The 18,950-nt window shown below is 47.4% G+C and overlaps 1 protein-coding gene across 10 annotated transcripts in view; it reads right to left on the bottom strand.

The window, feature by feature from the left end:
• The window catches only part of RALGPS1 (Ral GEF with PH domain and SH3 binding motif 1), a 222,733-nt gene that overhangs the window by 41,545 nt on the left and 162,238 nt on the right, over positions 1 to 18,950 (bottom strand). For all 10 annotated transcript variants that reach the window (XM_021691186.1, XM_021691188.1, XM_021691187.1 and 7 more), the window contains 3 exons: positions 8,389 to 8,526; positions 5,972 to 6,065; positions 1,438 to 1,505 (listed from right to left, as the gene is read on the bottom strand). In XM_021691186.1, the coding sequence (XP_021546861.1) occupies positions 1,438 to 1,505; positions 5,972 to 6,065; positions 8,389 to 8,526 (300 nt within the window). The remainder of the gene's footprint in view (positions 1 to 1,437; positions 1,506 to 5,971; positions 6,066 to 8,388; positions 8,527 to 18,950) is intronic.

Raw genomic sequence — 18,950 nt, 5'->3', positions numbered from 1 at the left:
ATTCATCCACGAACCCTGGGAGGCTTGAGCATCCGTAGAGCACAAGCATTATGCCAGGTGCCGGAGACTCATCCAGTGACCCATTAAGTGAGGCCCAGTGACCAAAGAGAATAATTACAAATGGGGGTGTCATAAAGAAACGAAGAGCTGAAATAAAGTCTCTCTGAGTTTAGAACGATGAGCAAGAGCCAAACATGGAAACGTGAGGGAAAGGCATTCAAGGCATGTGCAAGAGGCCTGACTGGAGAAACTTCCAGAGGCCTCACTTCTCTCAGGCAGAGAGGAGGCTCGAGTTTGGCCTGTGGATGGAGAGAGACGCTAGAGAGAGGCAGAGCTGGCCCCTCAAGGCAAGGCTAAGACCCTCCCTCTGCCATCTCACTTCCTGTGCCACGCCTTGCCCCCCTCATGGCTTTGCTGCCTGTCTCCCTGCTAAAGCCTAAGCCCCATGTGGGCAAGTCTTTGCCTCATTCCCTGCGTACCTGGCTCACTGTAAGGGCCGGGCTCACGGCAGGCCCTCCCATCACTCCCCGCTCAATGGCTCCCGCATGCATGGAGCGGGAAGTGGGGACTGGTCAGACACAGCAGGGGCAGAAGTAATGGAAGCCTGCAGCAGGAAGGGGCCCTAGGAGATGAATCCTCTGGCCCTGTCCGGAGGGTAGAAAGAAAGTGTGACTATGGGGGCTTCTTGGCACGCAGGGAAGGCCAGAGACTTGGCTTATCCCGTTAAGGCAAGCTAACCAGATAAGGTGGCAGAGGCCTCTTACTTAGACTAATTTGAAGGAGACTAAAGGGCTGAAAGCTTTTGATTCGAGCCCACTCTGCTCCAGAATTTTGGCATTACCTCCTGAAGAAAGTCTTGAATGGTTAGTGTTTGCTACCGTTCCTTCTATGGCCCTCAACAATTGCTTTAGAATCCTGCGGCTATTACCTACATCCCTCTGATGGGAACCCTGTCCCCAACCCCCTTAATCACTAGGGACACTGTTTGTATGTCCCAAATACGTGAATAAAGCTGATGTTCCAGGAGGGTGAGCCATCTGTGTCTGGAGGCACCAAGTCCCCAGGCATCCCATGCACCAGCCCCCCTCCAGGGCACATCAACCCGAGCCTGGGCAGAAGGCCCAATGTTAAGGGCCCAGGTGACTTGCAGAAGAACCTAGGGTTTTCTCTACCCTGTGCATGTTCCCAACCTGGGGTTCTGATCTGGCCTCTCTTGGGGCTGTCGGGTCCCAGGCTTTTTCAGGGAGCCCCAGCCCAGAGGTGACCCACAGGGGCATCATGGATTAGGAGCCTGGAAGGTTGGTATACAAGGGCTGCTAGGACCGTGGAGTCTGCCAACCTGCAACTCAACTGGGCCCTTGTCACAGTCAGGGCCAGCCCCAGCAGCCATGCTTGGGCCGTGAGTGGGTGTGTCCCCACTCGAGGTGGCTACAGTACCTGCGAGATCTTCCTTGGAAGAGACCAGTCTCGGAGAGCTGCTTCCCGGTTCAATTCTGAGTGACAGTCTGGAAACAAAGATTTTCATGAGATCAGAGGGGCTCTGGTGTATCAGAGGGGGACTGATCACATGTGGGTTTGGACTCGGGAGACAGGACTGCTGCTAAGGGCTAGAGTCTCAGAGCCCAGGAGCCCTTTGGGGTCTGCTCCAGATCTCAAGACAAGCCTGGGGAGTAGGTACATTTATTGTCTCCTTCTACCAGATGAGGAAACAGCAGTAGCAAGGTTAAGTAGCTTCCCCAAATTCATGGGCTAGCGAGTGGCAGGGCAGGCAATCCAACCCAGGCCTGGCTGACCTGAAATCAGGGTTTTTAATCATTACACTGCACCCCCCTTCTCAGAGGCCCCAGAGAGGCACAGGCAATGGACGTGTTATGAGGACTGGCACCTCAATAATAATAATAATTATTATTATTATCTTTTAAGCACTGATTAAGAACCTCTGGGTGAAAATGGTGGAGTGAAGCCAGATGCCAGACTCCCCCTCTCCCAACAAAACCAACAAATAATTAGGAAGGCTTAGGAGTAGAAGAATTTACCAGCTGCAACTCAACAAGAAACGGGGCATGAACTGAAGCCATGAACTTCAGAAACTTGCAGCCAAGGAAAGAAAAGGAGGATTGCGGAGTTTGACCAAGAGGTGTGACACAGCAGGGCTCCAGTATCCTGCCCTCCGAGGCTTCTCGGTAGGTCTGAGCAAGAGTCCCTACCTTTCTCCCTCTTCAGAGTGGCACCAGATATTGGCAAGAAATGGATGAAATGGGTGGACAGCATGGTGGATACTCTGGCAGAAATGAAGGTTCCCTTGAGGGGGTGATTTGAAACCTGGGGGCGCCCCTTTCTGGACTGGGATGCAGCCCCCAGTGAGGTGGAGGAAACCCTGATACAGGCCTTTTAATAGAGCCCCCCCATCTAAAACACACTGCGTGCTCCCTGCCTCGTGGGAGTCTGAGCCCTGCATTCCCCCCCAGGCTAAAGAAGAAGGTAAAGACAAAGCACCCTGACCTCACAGCACGGCAGGAGGAGAAGCCAGCCCACCTCACATACGTGGGAACGGGGCCAGATGTCGACGCCCTCCATCCAAGCCATGGAATATCCAGATGCAGCTTCTCAAACGGGAGGAAGACAAAAAGAAATGGTACGGCAACCTAGCAAACATCCTCTCACACAAAAAAAGGAAAGAAAGAGGAACAGAGCAGTGTCCACATCGCTCAGCCCAGGAGGCAGCCCCCAGGGATACAAGGAAATCCCCCCAAGTGCTTTGAGCAGGAGAACAGCTTATTTGGAACATGGGTTGAATAAAGCAAGACCTGAAAAATGAGATGATGACACAAAGGAGTAACATGGAAAGGGAGACTGGGGTCCTAGGGGACCAATCAAGGATCAGATGAATATCTAAGTAGAGACAGATTGTCTGAGCGTCTGTGAGGAAAAGACAGAGATTATAGCTTCTAGGAAGAAGCTAGGGGACATGGAAGGCAGACAGCACCCAATGTATGGATGCCTGGAATCCCTGAAAGAGGAAAGCCAAGAAATGGCACAGAAGAAGTCAAAGATAACCCAAAGAATCCCTCTGAAATGAAGAAAGGGCATGCCATGTTCCAGGGAAATTTGGTACAGAACACTCCACTCTGAACCATTCCTCTTGTTGTGCCTTTGAACTCCAAGGAATCCTTCACCCACCAGGCAGATAAAGCAAGTCACTTACAAGAGGAAAGGATCAGACTGCTCAGACTTCTCTACAGCAGCATCTGGTGTCAGAAGGCAACGGGAGCAGGGTCTGCAAGTGCTGGGGGAGAGGCGCAGAGGCACGCGGGGCTGTGAGGCGAGGCCGTCACATGCGGACGTTTCCACGAGGGAAATCAGAGCGTGCAGGACTTGCGAAAACCTGCCCCATGGGGAAATCCGGCTAAATAAGGGAGTTGTTAAAATAACGACTCCAAGAATGGAAAAGCTGTGGAGGTGGTAAGAATTGAATCTGTTTAAAAACACTAACCAGTAGGAATGATGGTTCCTGAACATAATGTGTATGACATAAACTTGGACTGTGTAGTAATAATAACACGACTAACAAAAAATTGGAAGATGGTGAACGGGAGGTGAAGGCGGGGGAGAGGGCTGACGTTCTCATCTTTCGTATCCAGTCAACTGACCCTGTGCACAGTGGAGAACTGGTTAAAACAGGATTCACTGGCTCAAACCTCTTCATGTTTTTCCCGACCTCTCTTAGTAATCTTAGAAGGCTCTTTTAGGAAATTATATCTCTTGTGCTGAAGAAGTATTTATTTGAAGAGCAGCTAATTCCTTACATTTTATTTCAGCTCCTTTTTCTGGTTAAATTAAAATACTTTCCATTAAAAATAGCAAGTGTAGCATGATCCAATTTTAATAAGTTCTATCATTCCATCCAACCATCTGTCCATCTTTCTCTGTGTCTCTATGCACTTCCTATGCATTAAAAAATGTCTAAAATTATGTTCACCTAATGTTAAAGGTCATGCTTTCTAAGTGGTAAGAATTTGGGTAATTTTTCTTAAATAAGATAAAATGGACAAAGAGTCGAGAAAAATAAGCACTGTTTGGGTCCCGTGGCAAAGTATCTCCCAAGCAGATGGGGGAGGGTTTTCAGAAATGCTCCATCATTCCGTAATAACAAAGCCACTGCATCCTTTTGGGTGGGGAGCAAGTTTTGGGACATGAGTTGGGCCATCGGACATGGGTTCCTCAAGCAGAATCACAAGCCCTGCATGTCCTGTGTCACTCAGAGCTGGGGCCTCCCTGGGGAGGGAACCCATCCATGGTCCAGGCCCTGGCGGGGAGAGTGCAGGCATCTTTCCTTGGTTTGCCCACTTGGACCACAACAAAGGGCCTTTGTAAAATCCAGGCTGACTGGCTAGCAGTAAGCGCAGGGGGTGTTCAGTGTCCTTCAGAATGGAAGGAGTAATTACTCACAACCTGCAGCTTGTCCAAGGATTATCTCATGGCCAGAAGTATTTATAGACCATTTTTCTCCTTAAAGGATTAGTGTTAATGAAAAACTGCTGTCTCTTTAATTGTACTACAGACACATGAATGGAAAATATTATCCCAGAACCTAAGTGGGAATAATTTCACACTCTGGGGTACTCTTTTCAGGAACAGCAAATGCTTTGTAAGCAAAATGAGTTTAAATTGTGGCAAACATAATTTTAATGGTAATCTCTGGCCTTCATCTGTTGTTGTTACTATTATGTAATAGATCACAATTTCATATTCTCCTCTGCTCTAACAAAATATTATACAATAACAACTAAAGACATGTCTATGTTCCCAAAGATGGCTAATTATTAGAACCACCCAGGGAGCTTTGAAAAAATACAAATTTCCAGGCTCCACCACAAACATATGGATGGTTATAAAGCCTCCCAGGTGATTCTGATTCACAGCGAAGGTGGAGAACCACTACTGTAGACATGGCCAGATGTGGAGCTGGTTCAACAGCCGTCCCCAGGGTCCTAGTGAGCACATCAGGAGTGACCAGAGGTGTCTCTAGTGGCCACAGTTCCCTACAATTTTCAGTGATTTTGATGAAGACCAAGTAATCAAACTGGTCAAATTTCCGATACAAAGCTGGAAGAGATAAAAAATATATATATTGGATAATGGGATTCAAAGGAACATGACACCTGGAAGCAGCCAATAAGATGAGATTTGAAAGAACATATGTAAAGTTGGCATTTAGGGGGAAATGATCAGTTACCAGATGGCTGAGATCTGCCTTGATATATCAGGTCATACGAAAAGTACTGAGACTCTTGGTTGGCCTCAAGCTCAAAATGAACCAAGAGGATATCCAATCAATGTGGCAGACAGAGTTGATCTGAAAAATCCTCCTTCTGCCTCTAAATACATAGAAATGCTGGATAAATTCCCAGGTGCCGCAAATGAAGAACCAACTGAAAGCCAGAGCAGGGTGAGGGGAAGATGAGGACAAAGGGCCCACAGGTGTCTTTGTGGGAAGCGAGTCTACTCCAAAGGGCTGCGTGGGATGGAGATGAGGCCTCAGCCACCGCCAGATGGTGAGAGTCCTGCAGAAAGCTGGGGCCGCAGGGAGCTGCCTAGTCCACGAAACAGGCTCTTGAAGAACTGTCAGCCTAGAGGCATGGCTGGAGCGCTGCCCCTCCACCCAGCGCTGTGAGCAGGGGTGCGTGGGGGGGAGTCACTTGTGAGGACCCGGAGCACAAAGCCTGCACCACGCACAGCCGTGGAGTCCAAGTTCATGCTGCCCATGCAATATGGGAAAGCCAGGCCGAGAAGCTGACAGAACGATGTCCTCAGATCTACAGGGCTGGGCGGCTGGGGCCAGAGGTCGCATTACGTGCTTGTGCTCATGTGTGCTGGTTTACGGGTGCTGCTGCGGTGACCTTTTGCAAGCCCCGCAGGTGGCAGCTCACTGGTCCCAAAGGGGACAGGAGGCGAGAGAGCGGGCACTCACTTGTAGTTGTCATCTTCCACAAACTTCTGGAGCTCTTCGATGTAGCGTACGGACTTCAGGTACTTCTGCACGTGGGGCAGGGTTGTGAGGTGATCTGCAACACACGGACAGAACCCACAGGCTTCAGTCTCTCCCCAACCCCGAATGAGAAGTGTAGGAATCACTGATTCAATCTGCCCTCCAGGAGTGCCCACCTCTCAGATGGCTGGGCCACAGACCACAGACCCTGAAGTCACCACAGTTCCCTGGCTGGGGAGAGAAAGGCCCCCAGAACAGACCAGAGCTGGGTGTCTGCGCCCTTAAACAGGTTTCCACTGGGGAAACTGGGCAAACCTCTCATCCCCTGCATGACAAGAATGAGAGATGAATGAACAAACCCCCTCCAGCCCAGTGCAGAGGTCCAACCCAGGTCCTAGCACAGCTTGGGCTGGAGCTGCTCCATCCTGGGAAGAGTGGGAGGGGCCTAGACGCCTGGGCACCTGTTCTGCACCAGGCTATGTACCAGGTGGTTTCCAGAAGGCATCTGCTTTAACTGTCACACCTCCCTCATTTGGGGGGAATAATATGCCCACTGCACAGAGAAAGAAACTATGGCAGTTGGCAAAGATCACATCATTGAGACGTGGCAGAGCCAGGTTTCAACCCTGTCACCGGATGCCTTGGCCACACTGCATCCCACCTCTTTCCCAGATACCATCCACACACCTTCATGGTCCCTGCACTCCAAGGCGGTCAGAAATCCTCTAGAGTCCTCTCTGCCATTCCTCATGGGGTGGGACAGAGCAAGCTGAGGGAAGAGGGGGAGGCAGTAAAGGGGGCTGTGAAGAGGAGCAGAAAGGGGGTGGGGAGGGCCCCTCACACTTGGGGACGTGCATCCAGGTGCTGTGAGGAGCTCCTGGTGGCCCTGCCCCTTAACTGCAAGATTTGGAACATGTCATTCTGTTTCTCTAGAGCCTCAGTGTTCTCGTCCTGGGGATAATGACACCTGCTTCACGAAGCTGATGACATCTGAATGAGGGTGACAGTCGTACGAGGATTTACTGAGCTCTAATGAAATGCTGGATGTGCTAAGGCCTCTGCACGCATTATGTCCCCATTTTTACCGATGAGAAAACCTCACACTTAGAGACGAGGAAGTGACTTTTCAGGAGGCAGAGCTGAGATGTGAGCCCGGGTCTGTCTGACCCCAAAGCCGTGTATCGCCCTGCAGGCCAGTGGGTCAGCGAGTGCTGACTTACTTGTGAATGGAAAGGGCCTGGGCAGGGGAGGACTGTACGGGGAGTCTGGACCCCTCGCTTCTCCTCCAGTCAGGACAGCTGATCTGGAAGCACCTGTGCAGGGGTTTGGGGCCGGGGGGGGCAGGGGGTGGCTTCTGCTTCAGCAAGCCCGCCCCACAGAACCGCACCCTGGCTTCCCTGTGGCCTTCCCAAACGGAAGCTGTTTAGTCTTCTCGTGCCCTTGTACCCCATGTGGGGTTGACTGCATGGGGGATTGGTTTCCTTCCTGTCCCCCTTTGCTGCTTCCAGACTTTTATTCCTCCACCGGCTTGTGAGAACCCAGCTCTGCAGAGGCACATTTCTGCAGCTCTACCACCTACTCCCCTCTTCATTGCTGACTCCTCCCGGCTGGCGGACCTTGTCATTCTTGTCCCTTCCTGAGGGACCTGGACACCTGGCTCACAGTTGCGTTCCACACCCCAGAGTCCACTGTCATCCTGGGTGAAATCAACATCTGCATGGATGGCCCATCCAGCGTTCTGACTTCTCTGTTCCTCAACCCCATCTCTGACAACTGGTCATACTTTAGATCCGGTCATATGTAGCAGAGCCTGGCCAGTTTTTACCAAGTCATCTCCCTTTTTCTGCTAGGCCCACAGCTAGATTACAGTTCCTAGCCTCCCCAGCAGAAGTGATGAGCACCATGTACAAATCTGGTCTGTAAAACCTACTCTTGTATGATTCTCTCTCCTCCTGCATCTGCCAGATGGATGCAGAGTCCACTAGTGGACCCTGAGGCCATAGGACATGGCAGAGCCACAACATGAAGGAACCTGGGTCCCTGAATCCTCTTGGAGGAGAGCTGCCCAGGGGCTGCCCACAAAGCTCTTCATGGATGAATGACCTGGGAGCCAGAAAGACCTGGGCCCCACCGCTCCCCAGATGTGTTATCTTATTAGACACGCAACTGAACTATTTTCAGCCTCGGTCTCCTTGTCTGTAACACAGAGATGGGAACAACTAGTTTTCACAGTCTTTGAGGATCAAGCCTGTGGGTAAAGGGTCCAGCACATGTTGGATGCTCAAGATATTAAAATGAAGAGCTTTGTAGAGTTTTCTATAACTTTCTCACTGATAAGGTGCTGAATCCAAATTTCAGTGATGTAAGATTTCACAATTCCAGCAACCAGGGGTACTAACCGTAGCTGCAGGAAACTTGTAAATCAGCGATTATTCGGAGAATATTGTTCATCTGATTGGATCTTTGTTCGTTTTCCATGATGCTGCCCGAGGCAGGATATGCAGAATCAATGTAGATTAAATCCAGAAGATAGATCCCTAAAATTAAAGAAGGTATTTAGTAACGGTGGGCACTCATCGTGAATCAGACCAAAATAGCACAAAACAGCACTGCTGTGCTAGAAGGTATAAAGGGTGACTTCTGGAAAACCAAGATACTATTCTGACTTCACTTCCAATCCCGACTACTAATTTCTCACATAGACTGCTCCACTGCAATCAAGCTTCTGAGTGACAACCAAAATGAATGCTAGGAAGATTTTAGCATTTCTAGTTCATATACTCTCCAGCCACAAGGAGAGTTTTTACCCGTAACCCAACTGGAAAATAACAGGACATGAAAGGGACAGATACTTGTATTTTTCACCAACGATGGCGTTGGATAGATCTAAGGTGTCCTATCCAGGACAATGCCCATTTGGACTGAATTCGGTTTTTTATTTATTCACTTAGCTATGTGTCTGCCTCTTTTTCTATCCTCACACACACATACAAACACACATGCACGCACACACACCCCAAAATCGCAAATTAACTAAAAGAAGAAATAAAAAAAAACAATAGTCCTTGGTACAAAGAACTAAGGCTAGATAGAGAATTTTCTTGAGGGTGCTTCATAAGAAAGTAATGTGTGATATGAAAACATGGTTATGATAGGCCAGTGGTGAGCCTCGGCACAGCCTCCTGGCATCACCCCAGCTGGGATTCGGCCAGCGATGGGAGGGAAGGACTGGCTGTACAGCATGATCCACACCCCAGGCTCTCTGGAGGTGTGCGTGGACAACGGATGGGATGTCGTCCCAGCAGCCCTCCATAAGCACTGCCATGACATCTATGATACTGGTGGGCTGAGCAGGAGTAGCAACATAAAGCAGAATTCAAGGCAGAAAACACTGGACAAGGCAAAGAGAAGGAACTGATATTAATGAAAAGCACAGCTGATTGAGAAGATGTAATGACTACAAATTTCTATGCACAAAGCAACACTGCATCAAAATATACAAAGCAAAAAACTGCCGGAAATGAAGTGAGTTCAACAAAGCCACAATCACAGAAGGAGCCTTTGGCATGTCTCTTCCAGAATGTGTGTGTGTGTGTGTGTGTGCACTTGTGCATGCTCACATGCATGCAGCTGTGGGCACGTGTATAACTACAAAAATATACACGCACGTGCAGGTATATATACGTATCTGTGCATATATGAATATTGAGTAATGAAATTAACAAGCTTGGTGTTATATAAATGAAAATCATTCTTTCCAAATACCTATGGAATACTTACAAAAATTGGTTCTATATTAGACTATAAAGAAATGCTCAGTAAGTTCCAAAAAGTAAATGCTGTATTACCCACATGCTTTGACCTTACTACAATACATCTAGGATTTAACAATAAATATAGAAAGAATTCTAACTAATTAGAAAACACACACACACACACACTCATATGCAACTCTCAGGTCAAAGAAAAAGCAAAAAATATAAAACAAACTATGTGAAGATAATGTCAGTAAGAACACTATATATCAAACTGTATGAATTTGACCAAAGTGGTACTCAGAGGAAAATTTATAGCCTTAAAAGTTTACTATTAAACTACTAAGAATTATGACAAATACAGTTAGCCCAGTATTTAAATATAAAAGTGGGTTTTTTTGCATGGATGGACAAGCACTGCACTGACTTATACATGCAATATCTTATTAATCCTTACAACAACCCATTTTATAGAGGAGGAAAAGGAAATGCAGAGGGGGTGTATAACTTGCTCCAGGCCACACAGCTGGTAAATGATGGAGGTGGGAGTCGAACCCAAGCCTCCCTCCCCAGAGCACAAGCTTCCTGCCATCACAGTGGACCGCTGGTGCTGGATACCATGAGTCATTCGTCTGCTTTAAAAATAGCTACACATTGTTACGGGAAACCATTAAATCATAGAAACATAGGCTAGCACTTCTAATTGGAGCCATTTCTACTTCCTTTCTTTCTAGTGGCACCATGTTTCCAAAATTTTAATAATTAGAAATAATTTCCCTTGTATGGAAGCTCCAAGTTTTGTAGGTTGAAATCCACAGATGGATTCTCTCTTTGGATCTTGTTTTGCCTCTTCCTTCTTAAAAATGTAATTCAGTTACCTCCCCAAGGATTCAGCAGAGGCAATCCTGAAAATCCCATTACTGCTTCAACCACAACAAAAAGTATCCTCTGGTGCCGAGCATGAGGTGGTGGGATAGGGGACACGTGGCACCTCTGTTCTAGCTGCAAAATCTGTGCAGACTTGAACCTAGCTGACTGAGTGGCAGAACGAAGGCTCAGCCAGAAGCAGAGACTCTGGGGAGCAGGATAAGGGAAGGGGAGGTGGAGAACGGGGGCTTCCGGAAGCTCCACGACAAGCTGGGAACTTACCTCTTTACCCATGTGACCCTGCCATCAACCCCTGAGGGTGGAGGAGATAACGAAAGCTCAGAGAGATTAAGAAACCTGTCTAGGCCTCACAGTGGGTATGTGGGAGTGGAGCCCAGGTCTGTCCGGCTCCAGCGCTTGTGTTCCGACCCACTCACTGGCCTCAGAAACACACGGGGAATTGGCTTTTCTCAAATAACACCCTCAGCCTGGAAGGCTTGTTCTGTGCTGCCCTTCGAGGACTGAAGCTGGCCCCTCTGCTTCTTCTCAGGTCCCTGTTATGCAAAGGGAGGCCAGGAGATGCTCTCCTTCTAAGAGGTGGCACACCATTTCTAGCCCCCAGTGCCCGCTTGCACCCTGGGGGGCACAGGGAGCTCACTACTCCATCGGGGCTAATTCCCCCTCCACAAAACATGCAGACTCCAACATCTGTCTACCCCCCAGGGCCTCAGAGTACAGGCCAACACCGTGACACGCTGAGGATTGAGGGGGGGCTCCCCAAAAAGGCCTGTCCCCAGCAACCTGGGCAGACCTTGAGCCTTGGTAATGCCTGCACAGAAACTCCATCTAAACATCCTTTCAGTCCCACAACAGAAACTGTCCCAAAGGCAGCAAATCTTTTACAGTTCATTCTGTGCAAATCCAGGGGAAATCATTTCAGCATAGTTATTGGCCCATAACTGGAAATATTTAAAAGCCTAAACCGTAATGAAATCGTAAGCAGTCACCTCCCACTTGCCCTGTGCCTGCACTGTGGTCAGGCACCACATACAGTTAGTGCTCACAAGTGCAATACGACACTTATCTGCATCATTCGTGTATTTAACGTCTGATTCCCTCATCAGACTTAAAAGTCCTCAGAGCAGGAAGTGGGTCTTGCTCCAGAGCTCAGTCCCCAGCAGCTGCAAGAGAGCACGCAGGAGCTGCTGGCTAAACACTAGCTGAATGAAGGACTGCATGAATAAAGGCAGATTTTATGTAAGCCACACAATAACCTTGCGAAGTGCATTACTACCCCCGTTTTGTAGGTGAAGATAGAGACACTGAGAGTCAAGTGCTAATAATAGTAAAATACAGAAATAATATTTTCATAAATGTATTTAAAATCCAGTATTTATTTCCTTTTTAAATTACTTTATTTGAGTGTAGTGGACACGCAATGTTGCATTAGTTTCGGGTGTACAACACGGTGACTCACGAGTTTATACATTCTGCTGTGCTCACAGGTGTAGCCGCCATCCGTCACCACACACGCTGTCACAGTATCACTGACTATATTCCTCCCGCTGGGCCTTTTACTCCCGTGACTTACTCATTCCACAACTGGAAGCCTGTATCTCCCGCCCACCTCACCCTAAAATTTAATATTTAATCAAATTAATTGAATATTTAAGTAATAACAACACGGAGCACTTACTACGTGCCAGGTCCTAAGCTAAGAGCTTTGCCCAGATTACGGGATCATAACAATAACACAGCTGCCACAGAGGTTTTATCTCGCTCTTTACAGAAGTAGAAACTGAAGCTGGGAAAGTTGCTTCGCCTGTGTGAGGCCACACAGCTGGGAAGTGGCCGAGGCAGGACTGAACACGGGTCTGTCCCGCCATATTGTCAGGCCTTCGTTTACCCCAGTCAGGTCTTCTGGTGCCCGGCAGCCAGTGAGGCAAGATGGGGGCGTAGGCGTAAAGCCTACGGTTTAGGCTTTTAAATATTTCCAGTTATGGGCCAATAACTAGATGTTTAGATGGAGTTTCTGTGTCAGGCCTTCGTTTACCCCAGTCAGGTCTTCTGGTGCCCGGCAGCCAGAGAGGCAAGATGGGGGCGGAGGTACCCAGGCTGTGGCTCTCCCTGCCTACTTTCCCCTGTGGGGTCAACACTCTCCAGGGGGCCTCACAACTACACTGCGGCTACCTCTCCACGTCTCCCATCTCCTCCCCTCTGCCTCCCTGGTACTCACTGTGGCATATCTATCCCAGGTCCCGCCGTCACTGGGCCCACCCAGGCCTGAAGGCCCTGCTAGCTGGGCCACGGGACAGGCAGCAGTGGTGTCCGGTGGGGTGGGGCGGGGGGGGGAGTGTGGAGCCAGGAGACTTGGAACCCTGGCCTTGCCACTTCCTAGCTGGGTGGCCTCAGTTTCTTGACTGTGATTCGGGGTAATGAAGGTGGTCATGAGGAGTCTCCTGGCCCCGGGCCTGGACCGCTGAGGTGCCCGAGAAGCTGAGCTGACCCTGAGCCTGCCTCCACGGCCAGGCCCCACTTGGAAGAACATCGGGACGCCCATGGGAGGGATGCACCCATCTGGGTTTGCCATGACTGTGGATGGCGCCCAGATGCCGACCACGTGGCGGCCACCCACCTCAGACAGGCCAGTGCTGGGAGATTCCGTCTGGATTGGGACGGCACAGCTGGGATGTCTCAGCTCCCGTCCTATTTATACAGAGTTACTGCAGCAGACGAGGCTGTGTTAATGGCCTTGTTAAGACGGACAGTAACTGGACCAGCCACTGGCCTTGGCTGCCACAGGGCTGAGCAACGCCAGAGCCCAAGGCTAGACTGGGAGGTGCAGACGCCTTGCGGGAAACAACTGTGCTAGTAAGAGCCATGGTCTGCGACAGGGAAGGGTGGCCTCGCCTGTGCCGCCACACCCGCAGGCGACCGGCACCTTACAGAGAGGAAAAGTGGCTTGCAAGCGGGGGCAGCAGGATTTGAATTCAGGCCCATCTAACTCCAAAAACTGGGGACAGAGAGCCATGCTGAGGGCTGGGGCCTGGGAGTCGTTGGCCGGCACAGGGTGAGGGTCCCGGCTGCCCAGGCTGCGGGCTGCCCCCACTCCCAGAGGATGCTTCTGGCAGCTGACATCTGCCCCCGTGGCTTGCCCACCTGCAGACTGGACCTCCTCTGAGATGGACAGCTACCCAGAATGTACTTCTGCTCTGCCCCCTCCTTCCACGCGCCACACAGGGCTCGGTGACACCCTGTGGCTGCGCTGTAAGTGCCAAGCAGACTGCCACGGTGGGGCACTCAGCCCCGGGGCCGGGCGTGGGCAGCCCTCAGCTGGCTCTGCGCTGGATGCCCTCAGGGGCATATGGCCAAACCTTCTTCCTGCTGGTGAATGCGGGGGGCCCCCCACCAGGGGTGTCCACAAGGCGCGCCGGCCCTGAGGAGGGAGCACCAGGCTGACAAAGGAGGTGCTCTCCTGAACAGACACCTTCTCTCAAGCTGAGGGACACCCATGGTCCGTGGCGCAGAGCCCGCCTGAAGCTGGGCGCCCTCCACGTCCCGGAGCCAGAGCTGTGGCTGGCACCCGGGCTCCGCCACAGCCCAGAAACTCACTGCTCTCTTGTTTCGTCCATCGCCACCCGCCTCACTTCCATCCTGAGGCTGGTTTTGGTTTTTCTCACACAGCTATCTATTTAATAAGGAAAATTCTGCTGTGTTGAGGGGAAAAAAACCCTCCACAGCATAAAAATATGCCACAGTTCCATCTGACACTTTCCTTTTTCTCTCTCCCTTGCCTTTAAAATTTGAGATGAAAGACTTTTTTCCATGTTCTCCTGCTCTGCCTTGAAAAGATCACTTTCAAACTTCAGAAATGAGGAGCGCTGGCACCCAGAACTATACTTGTGTGGTTTGATCACATAAACTGTCTTGATAAATTCCAAATGAAATAACAAAGCAGCAGCTCGTTAGGGTGCTTTTTTTTTTTTAAGAGAGCACAAAGCAATTCCACCTCCTGCAGGAGGAGATGTCAGCAGGCAGCTCAGGCTCCCTGTCAGATGCAGAAGACTGTGGCTTTTACTTAGTGCCCACTAATTAATATCAATCATGCAAAACACAGACTTCAGGACAAATCCTCCCTTAAAGAATAGTCCTTATATGAAATGTGTTGGAAGCTCACTGACGTTGAGACAATTGTTTCCCAGGTCTGCAGAAAGGGGGCAGACGCAGGCAGTCACATGTTAGGTGGTCAGAGACCATGTTTCTTAGATGAGCACATGGACTCATTTATTTCTTGGTGTTGAGGCTAATGAATCACAAAGGCACGTGGGCAAAGTCCTGCAGCCTCCACAGAATCCTGGGGTCCAGGGGAGCCAAATCTCCTCCTGGCTCCCCGAGGTGAAATGAGGACACAATCACAGATCCTCTCATGCCATGGGGATTACCTGGTAATCCACAGATGCAGTGGGGTAACCTACTGTTTGCTAATGTTCTCTAGGGAGCTATGGGATTGTAGAGCAAATGCCAGTATTCTGATCAGCAGTAAGAAAGGGTGTGAGGAGGAGGTATTAATCTGGTTATTATTATCTGGCTTGTTTTGTGCTAGACCCGGTGCTAAGTAAATTACACGTACTATCTCACTGAATCCCTCAACGATTCTATTGGCAGTGGAAAAGAAACTAGCATCTGTGTCTGCCTAATATCTACCCCAATTCTTTTGGAAACAGCCCTGACTTTTCCTTTGGGGGAAACTGTACCTCCCATACTCATAATCCATGTGGTTCTGGTAAACCTGGAGCAATTCCATTCCTCCCCCTGCTCCGGGGGTAAAAACAAATTTTAAAAATGAACCATTTGGGTAAGAAAAAAACACTCCAAATAATTCAGAGATGAAAGAAGAAATTAAAGTTAAAATCACAAACTATCTGCGTACAGGATACAGTCAAAGCTACAAAATGCTATTCAGAGAAAAATCCATAGCTACAAATGCTTATATTAATAATTAAGAAAGTTAAAAAAAGAAATGAACCTAGTATTTATTACAGAGAACTAAGAAAAGAACAAAACAAAGCAAAAGGAAGTGGGAGAAAACAATTAAAAATACAAAAGCAGAAATGATTTTAAAAAGTAAGGCCTGTAGGGTGATAAAGCTCAAAGTTGGTTCTCTGAAAAAGTCAAAGTTGACAAATCCTTTGCTATGTATGATGGAGGAAAAACAAAAGAAAGAAAGGAAGAAAGAAAGAAAGGAAGGAAGGAAGGAAGAAAGAAAGAAAGGGAAAGAAAGAAAGAAGAAAGAAAGAAAGAAAGAAAGAAAGAAAACACAGATGTATAATGTTAGGGATAAGAGAGAGAGAATATGATTCCAAATATGGAGGACATGTTAAAATAGGAGTATGTGTCATTTTTATGGCAACATATCTGAAAATCTAGATGAAATGGATGCTTACTAGGAAAATCTACCTTCCCAAAATTGTTTCAAGAAGAGGCAAACACCTTTAATTATCAATAAAGAAAAAATATTAATAATACTGAGAAATTACTCTAATTATTTATAACTAAATATCCAAATGGCTTTTTTTTTTTTTAAGATTTTATTTATTTGACAGAGAGAGCACAAGCAGAGGGAGAGAGAGAAGGAGAAGCAGGCTCCCTGCTGAGCAAGGAGCCCGATGTGGGACTTGATCCCAGGACCCTGGGATCATGATCTGGGCCGAAGGCAGCCGCTTAACCGACTGAGCCACCCAGGCGTCCCCAATCCAAATGGCTTTTTGGAGCCCATCTATAAAACCTTAAAAGAACAACTGATGTTATTTAAACTGTTCCAGAGCATAGAGAAAATCAGAAATATCTGTAGTTCTTTTTATGACTCTAGCATAACCATTATACCCAAACCTGACAGAAATGGCATTAAAAAGAGACCAGGGGCACCTGGGTGACTCAGTCGGTTAAACATCTGACTCTTGGTTTCAGCTCAGGTCATGAGCTCAGGGTCATGAAATCAAGCCCCAAGCTGGGCTCTGCGCTGGGCACGGAGTCTGCTTGAGATTCTCTCTCCCTCTCCTTCTGCCCCTCCCCCCTGCCCGCGCTCTCTAAAATAAATAAATAAATCTTTAAAAAGCTATTTTAAAAAAGAGACCAATCTCATTAATTAATAAAGATCCACAGATTCCAAACAAAACACTAGCAAATAGAATTCACCAGTATTTTAAAATAATATTAGCAATTAGTAGTATATTAAAGAATAATACAAGAAATAGGTTTATTACAAGAGTGCAATGATATTTAACAGATGATCTGGAGAGATGCTAAAAAGCCATTGATAACTTTAATATCCATCCCTGGTAAAGCACTGAACTGGGAACAGACTTCCTTAATGTGATAAAGAATGCATGTTAGAAAAATTAAAATGATGTTCTTATGTGAAAATATTAAATATTAAATAATGTTCTTAATATGAAATGCTCTTAAGGGGTGCCTGGGTGACTCAGTCGTTAAGCATCTGCTTTCGGCTCAGGTCATGATCCTGGGGTCCTGGGATCGAGCCCTGCATCGGGCTCCCTGCTCGGTGGGAAGCCTGCTTCTCCCTCTCCCACTCCCCCTGCTTGTGTTCCCTCTCTCGCTGTGTCTCTCTGTCAAATTAAAAAAAAAAAAATCTTAAAAAAAAAAAAGAAATGCTGTTAATAAGAATGAGTGATTCTGCTATCACTTACCACTATTGTGGACATATGAGCCAATGAGATAAGACAAAGAAATGTGTTCTAAATATATTTTTTTAAGATTTTATTTATTCATTTGAGAGAGAAAAGAGAGAGAGAGCACACATGAGCGGGGGGAGGAGCAGAGGAAGAGGGACAAGCAGAAACCGTGCCAAGCATGGAGCCTGGCGTGGGCCCAATCCCAGGACCCTGATACCACAACCTGAGCCGAAATCAAGAGTTGGACGCTCAACCAACTAAGCCACCCAGGTGCCCCAGAAATGTGTTATAAATATTAAAGACACTTATAATATTGCCATTATTTTCAGGTGATATACTTATCATATTAGTCATATAATTAGATAATCTAGGATACTCAACTGAAAAACTGTTAGTAATAAATAACAGAATAAAGTTCAAAGAAATTATACATAAGTGAATAGCATTCTTATATACTAGAAATCATCAGCTAGGGGCATCTGGGTGGCTCAGTTGATTAAGTACCTGCCTTCAGCTCAGGTCAGGATCTCAGGGTCCTGGGATTGAGTCCTGCACTGGGGCTCCCTGCTCAGCGGGGAGTCTGCTTCTTCCTCTCCTTCCACCCCTCCCTGCCCTGCTCGTGTGCATGTGCATGCTCTCTCTCTCAAATAAATAAAGTCTTTAAAAAAAATAAAGAGGGCGCCTGGGTGGCTCAGTTGGTTAAGCGACTGCCTTCGGCTCAGGTCATGATCCTGGAGTCCCGGGATCGAGTCCCGCATCGGGCTCCCTGCTCGGCGGGGAGTCTGCTTCTCCCTCTGACCCTCCCCCCTCTCATGTACTCTCTCTCATTCTCGCTCTCTCAAATAAATAAATAAATCTTTAAAAAAAAAAAAAAAAAAAGAAAAAAAATAAAGAAATCATCAGCTAGAAAAAAAAATAAAAATAAAATAAAAGAGATCCTGTACAGTAAAAACAGAACTATAAAACCCCTGGGAGTAAACTTAAAAAGAAATGTGTAAGATCTATACAAATAAAACTTATTTGATAAAAAAATTATGTAACACGTATTAAAATAAATATGCACATTTCTTGGGCTTATTAATCCTTTGAAGAATCTACTTCACTGAAACAGAAGCACAATTCATACAAATATGAACTTTGTTTCTATAACTCTCTGTATTTTACTTGTGACAAAGAGAATGTAACACTTTGGTAACTAAGATAAAAACTAATGAAATAAAAATATCTTAAGGACATGAAAGAAGATGCAAATAATGAGGACATATATAATATTCTTAGATGGGAAGACTCAACATTGTGAGAATGTCGATTATTGCCTAATTAATATATAAACTTCATGTGATCCCAAAATTGATTCCAAAGTTCACCTGGAGGAGTAAATACATGAAAATAGAACATTTTTGAAAAGAAGAATGAGAAAAGAGGCTTGTTATAAAATGTGCTATGAACCTACAGTCATCATGCAGTGTAGCACTGCTCCAAAATCAGACAAACCAACGTTGGAGAGTAAGGAGTCAGCCCAGCAACAGATGCACACATAGAAATCTAGTGAAGGATAAAGGTACATTTTAAGTCAATAGCGCCCGTCAATAAATGGCATTGGGACAAATGATTATCCATTTAAGAAAATATAAAGCTGGATGTCTA

The sequence above is a fragment of the Neomonachus schauinslandi genome, chromosome 13, assembly GCF_002201575.2.
Source record: "Neomonachus schauinslandi chromosome 13, ASM220157v2, whole genome shotgun sequence".
NCBI lineage: Eukaryota > Metazoa > Chordata > Mammalia > Carnivora > Phocidae > Neomonachus > Neomonachus schauinslandi.
The sequence above is the reverse complement of the archived record's forward strand: the minus strand, read 5'-3'. Positions and strand labels throughout refer to the sequence as shown.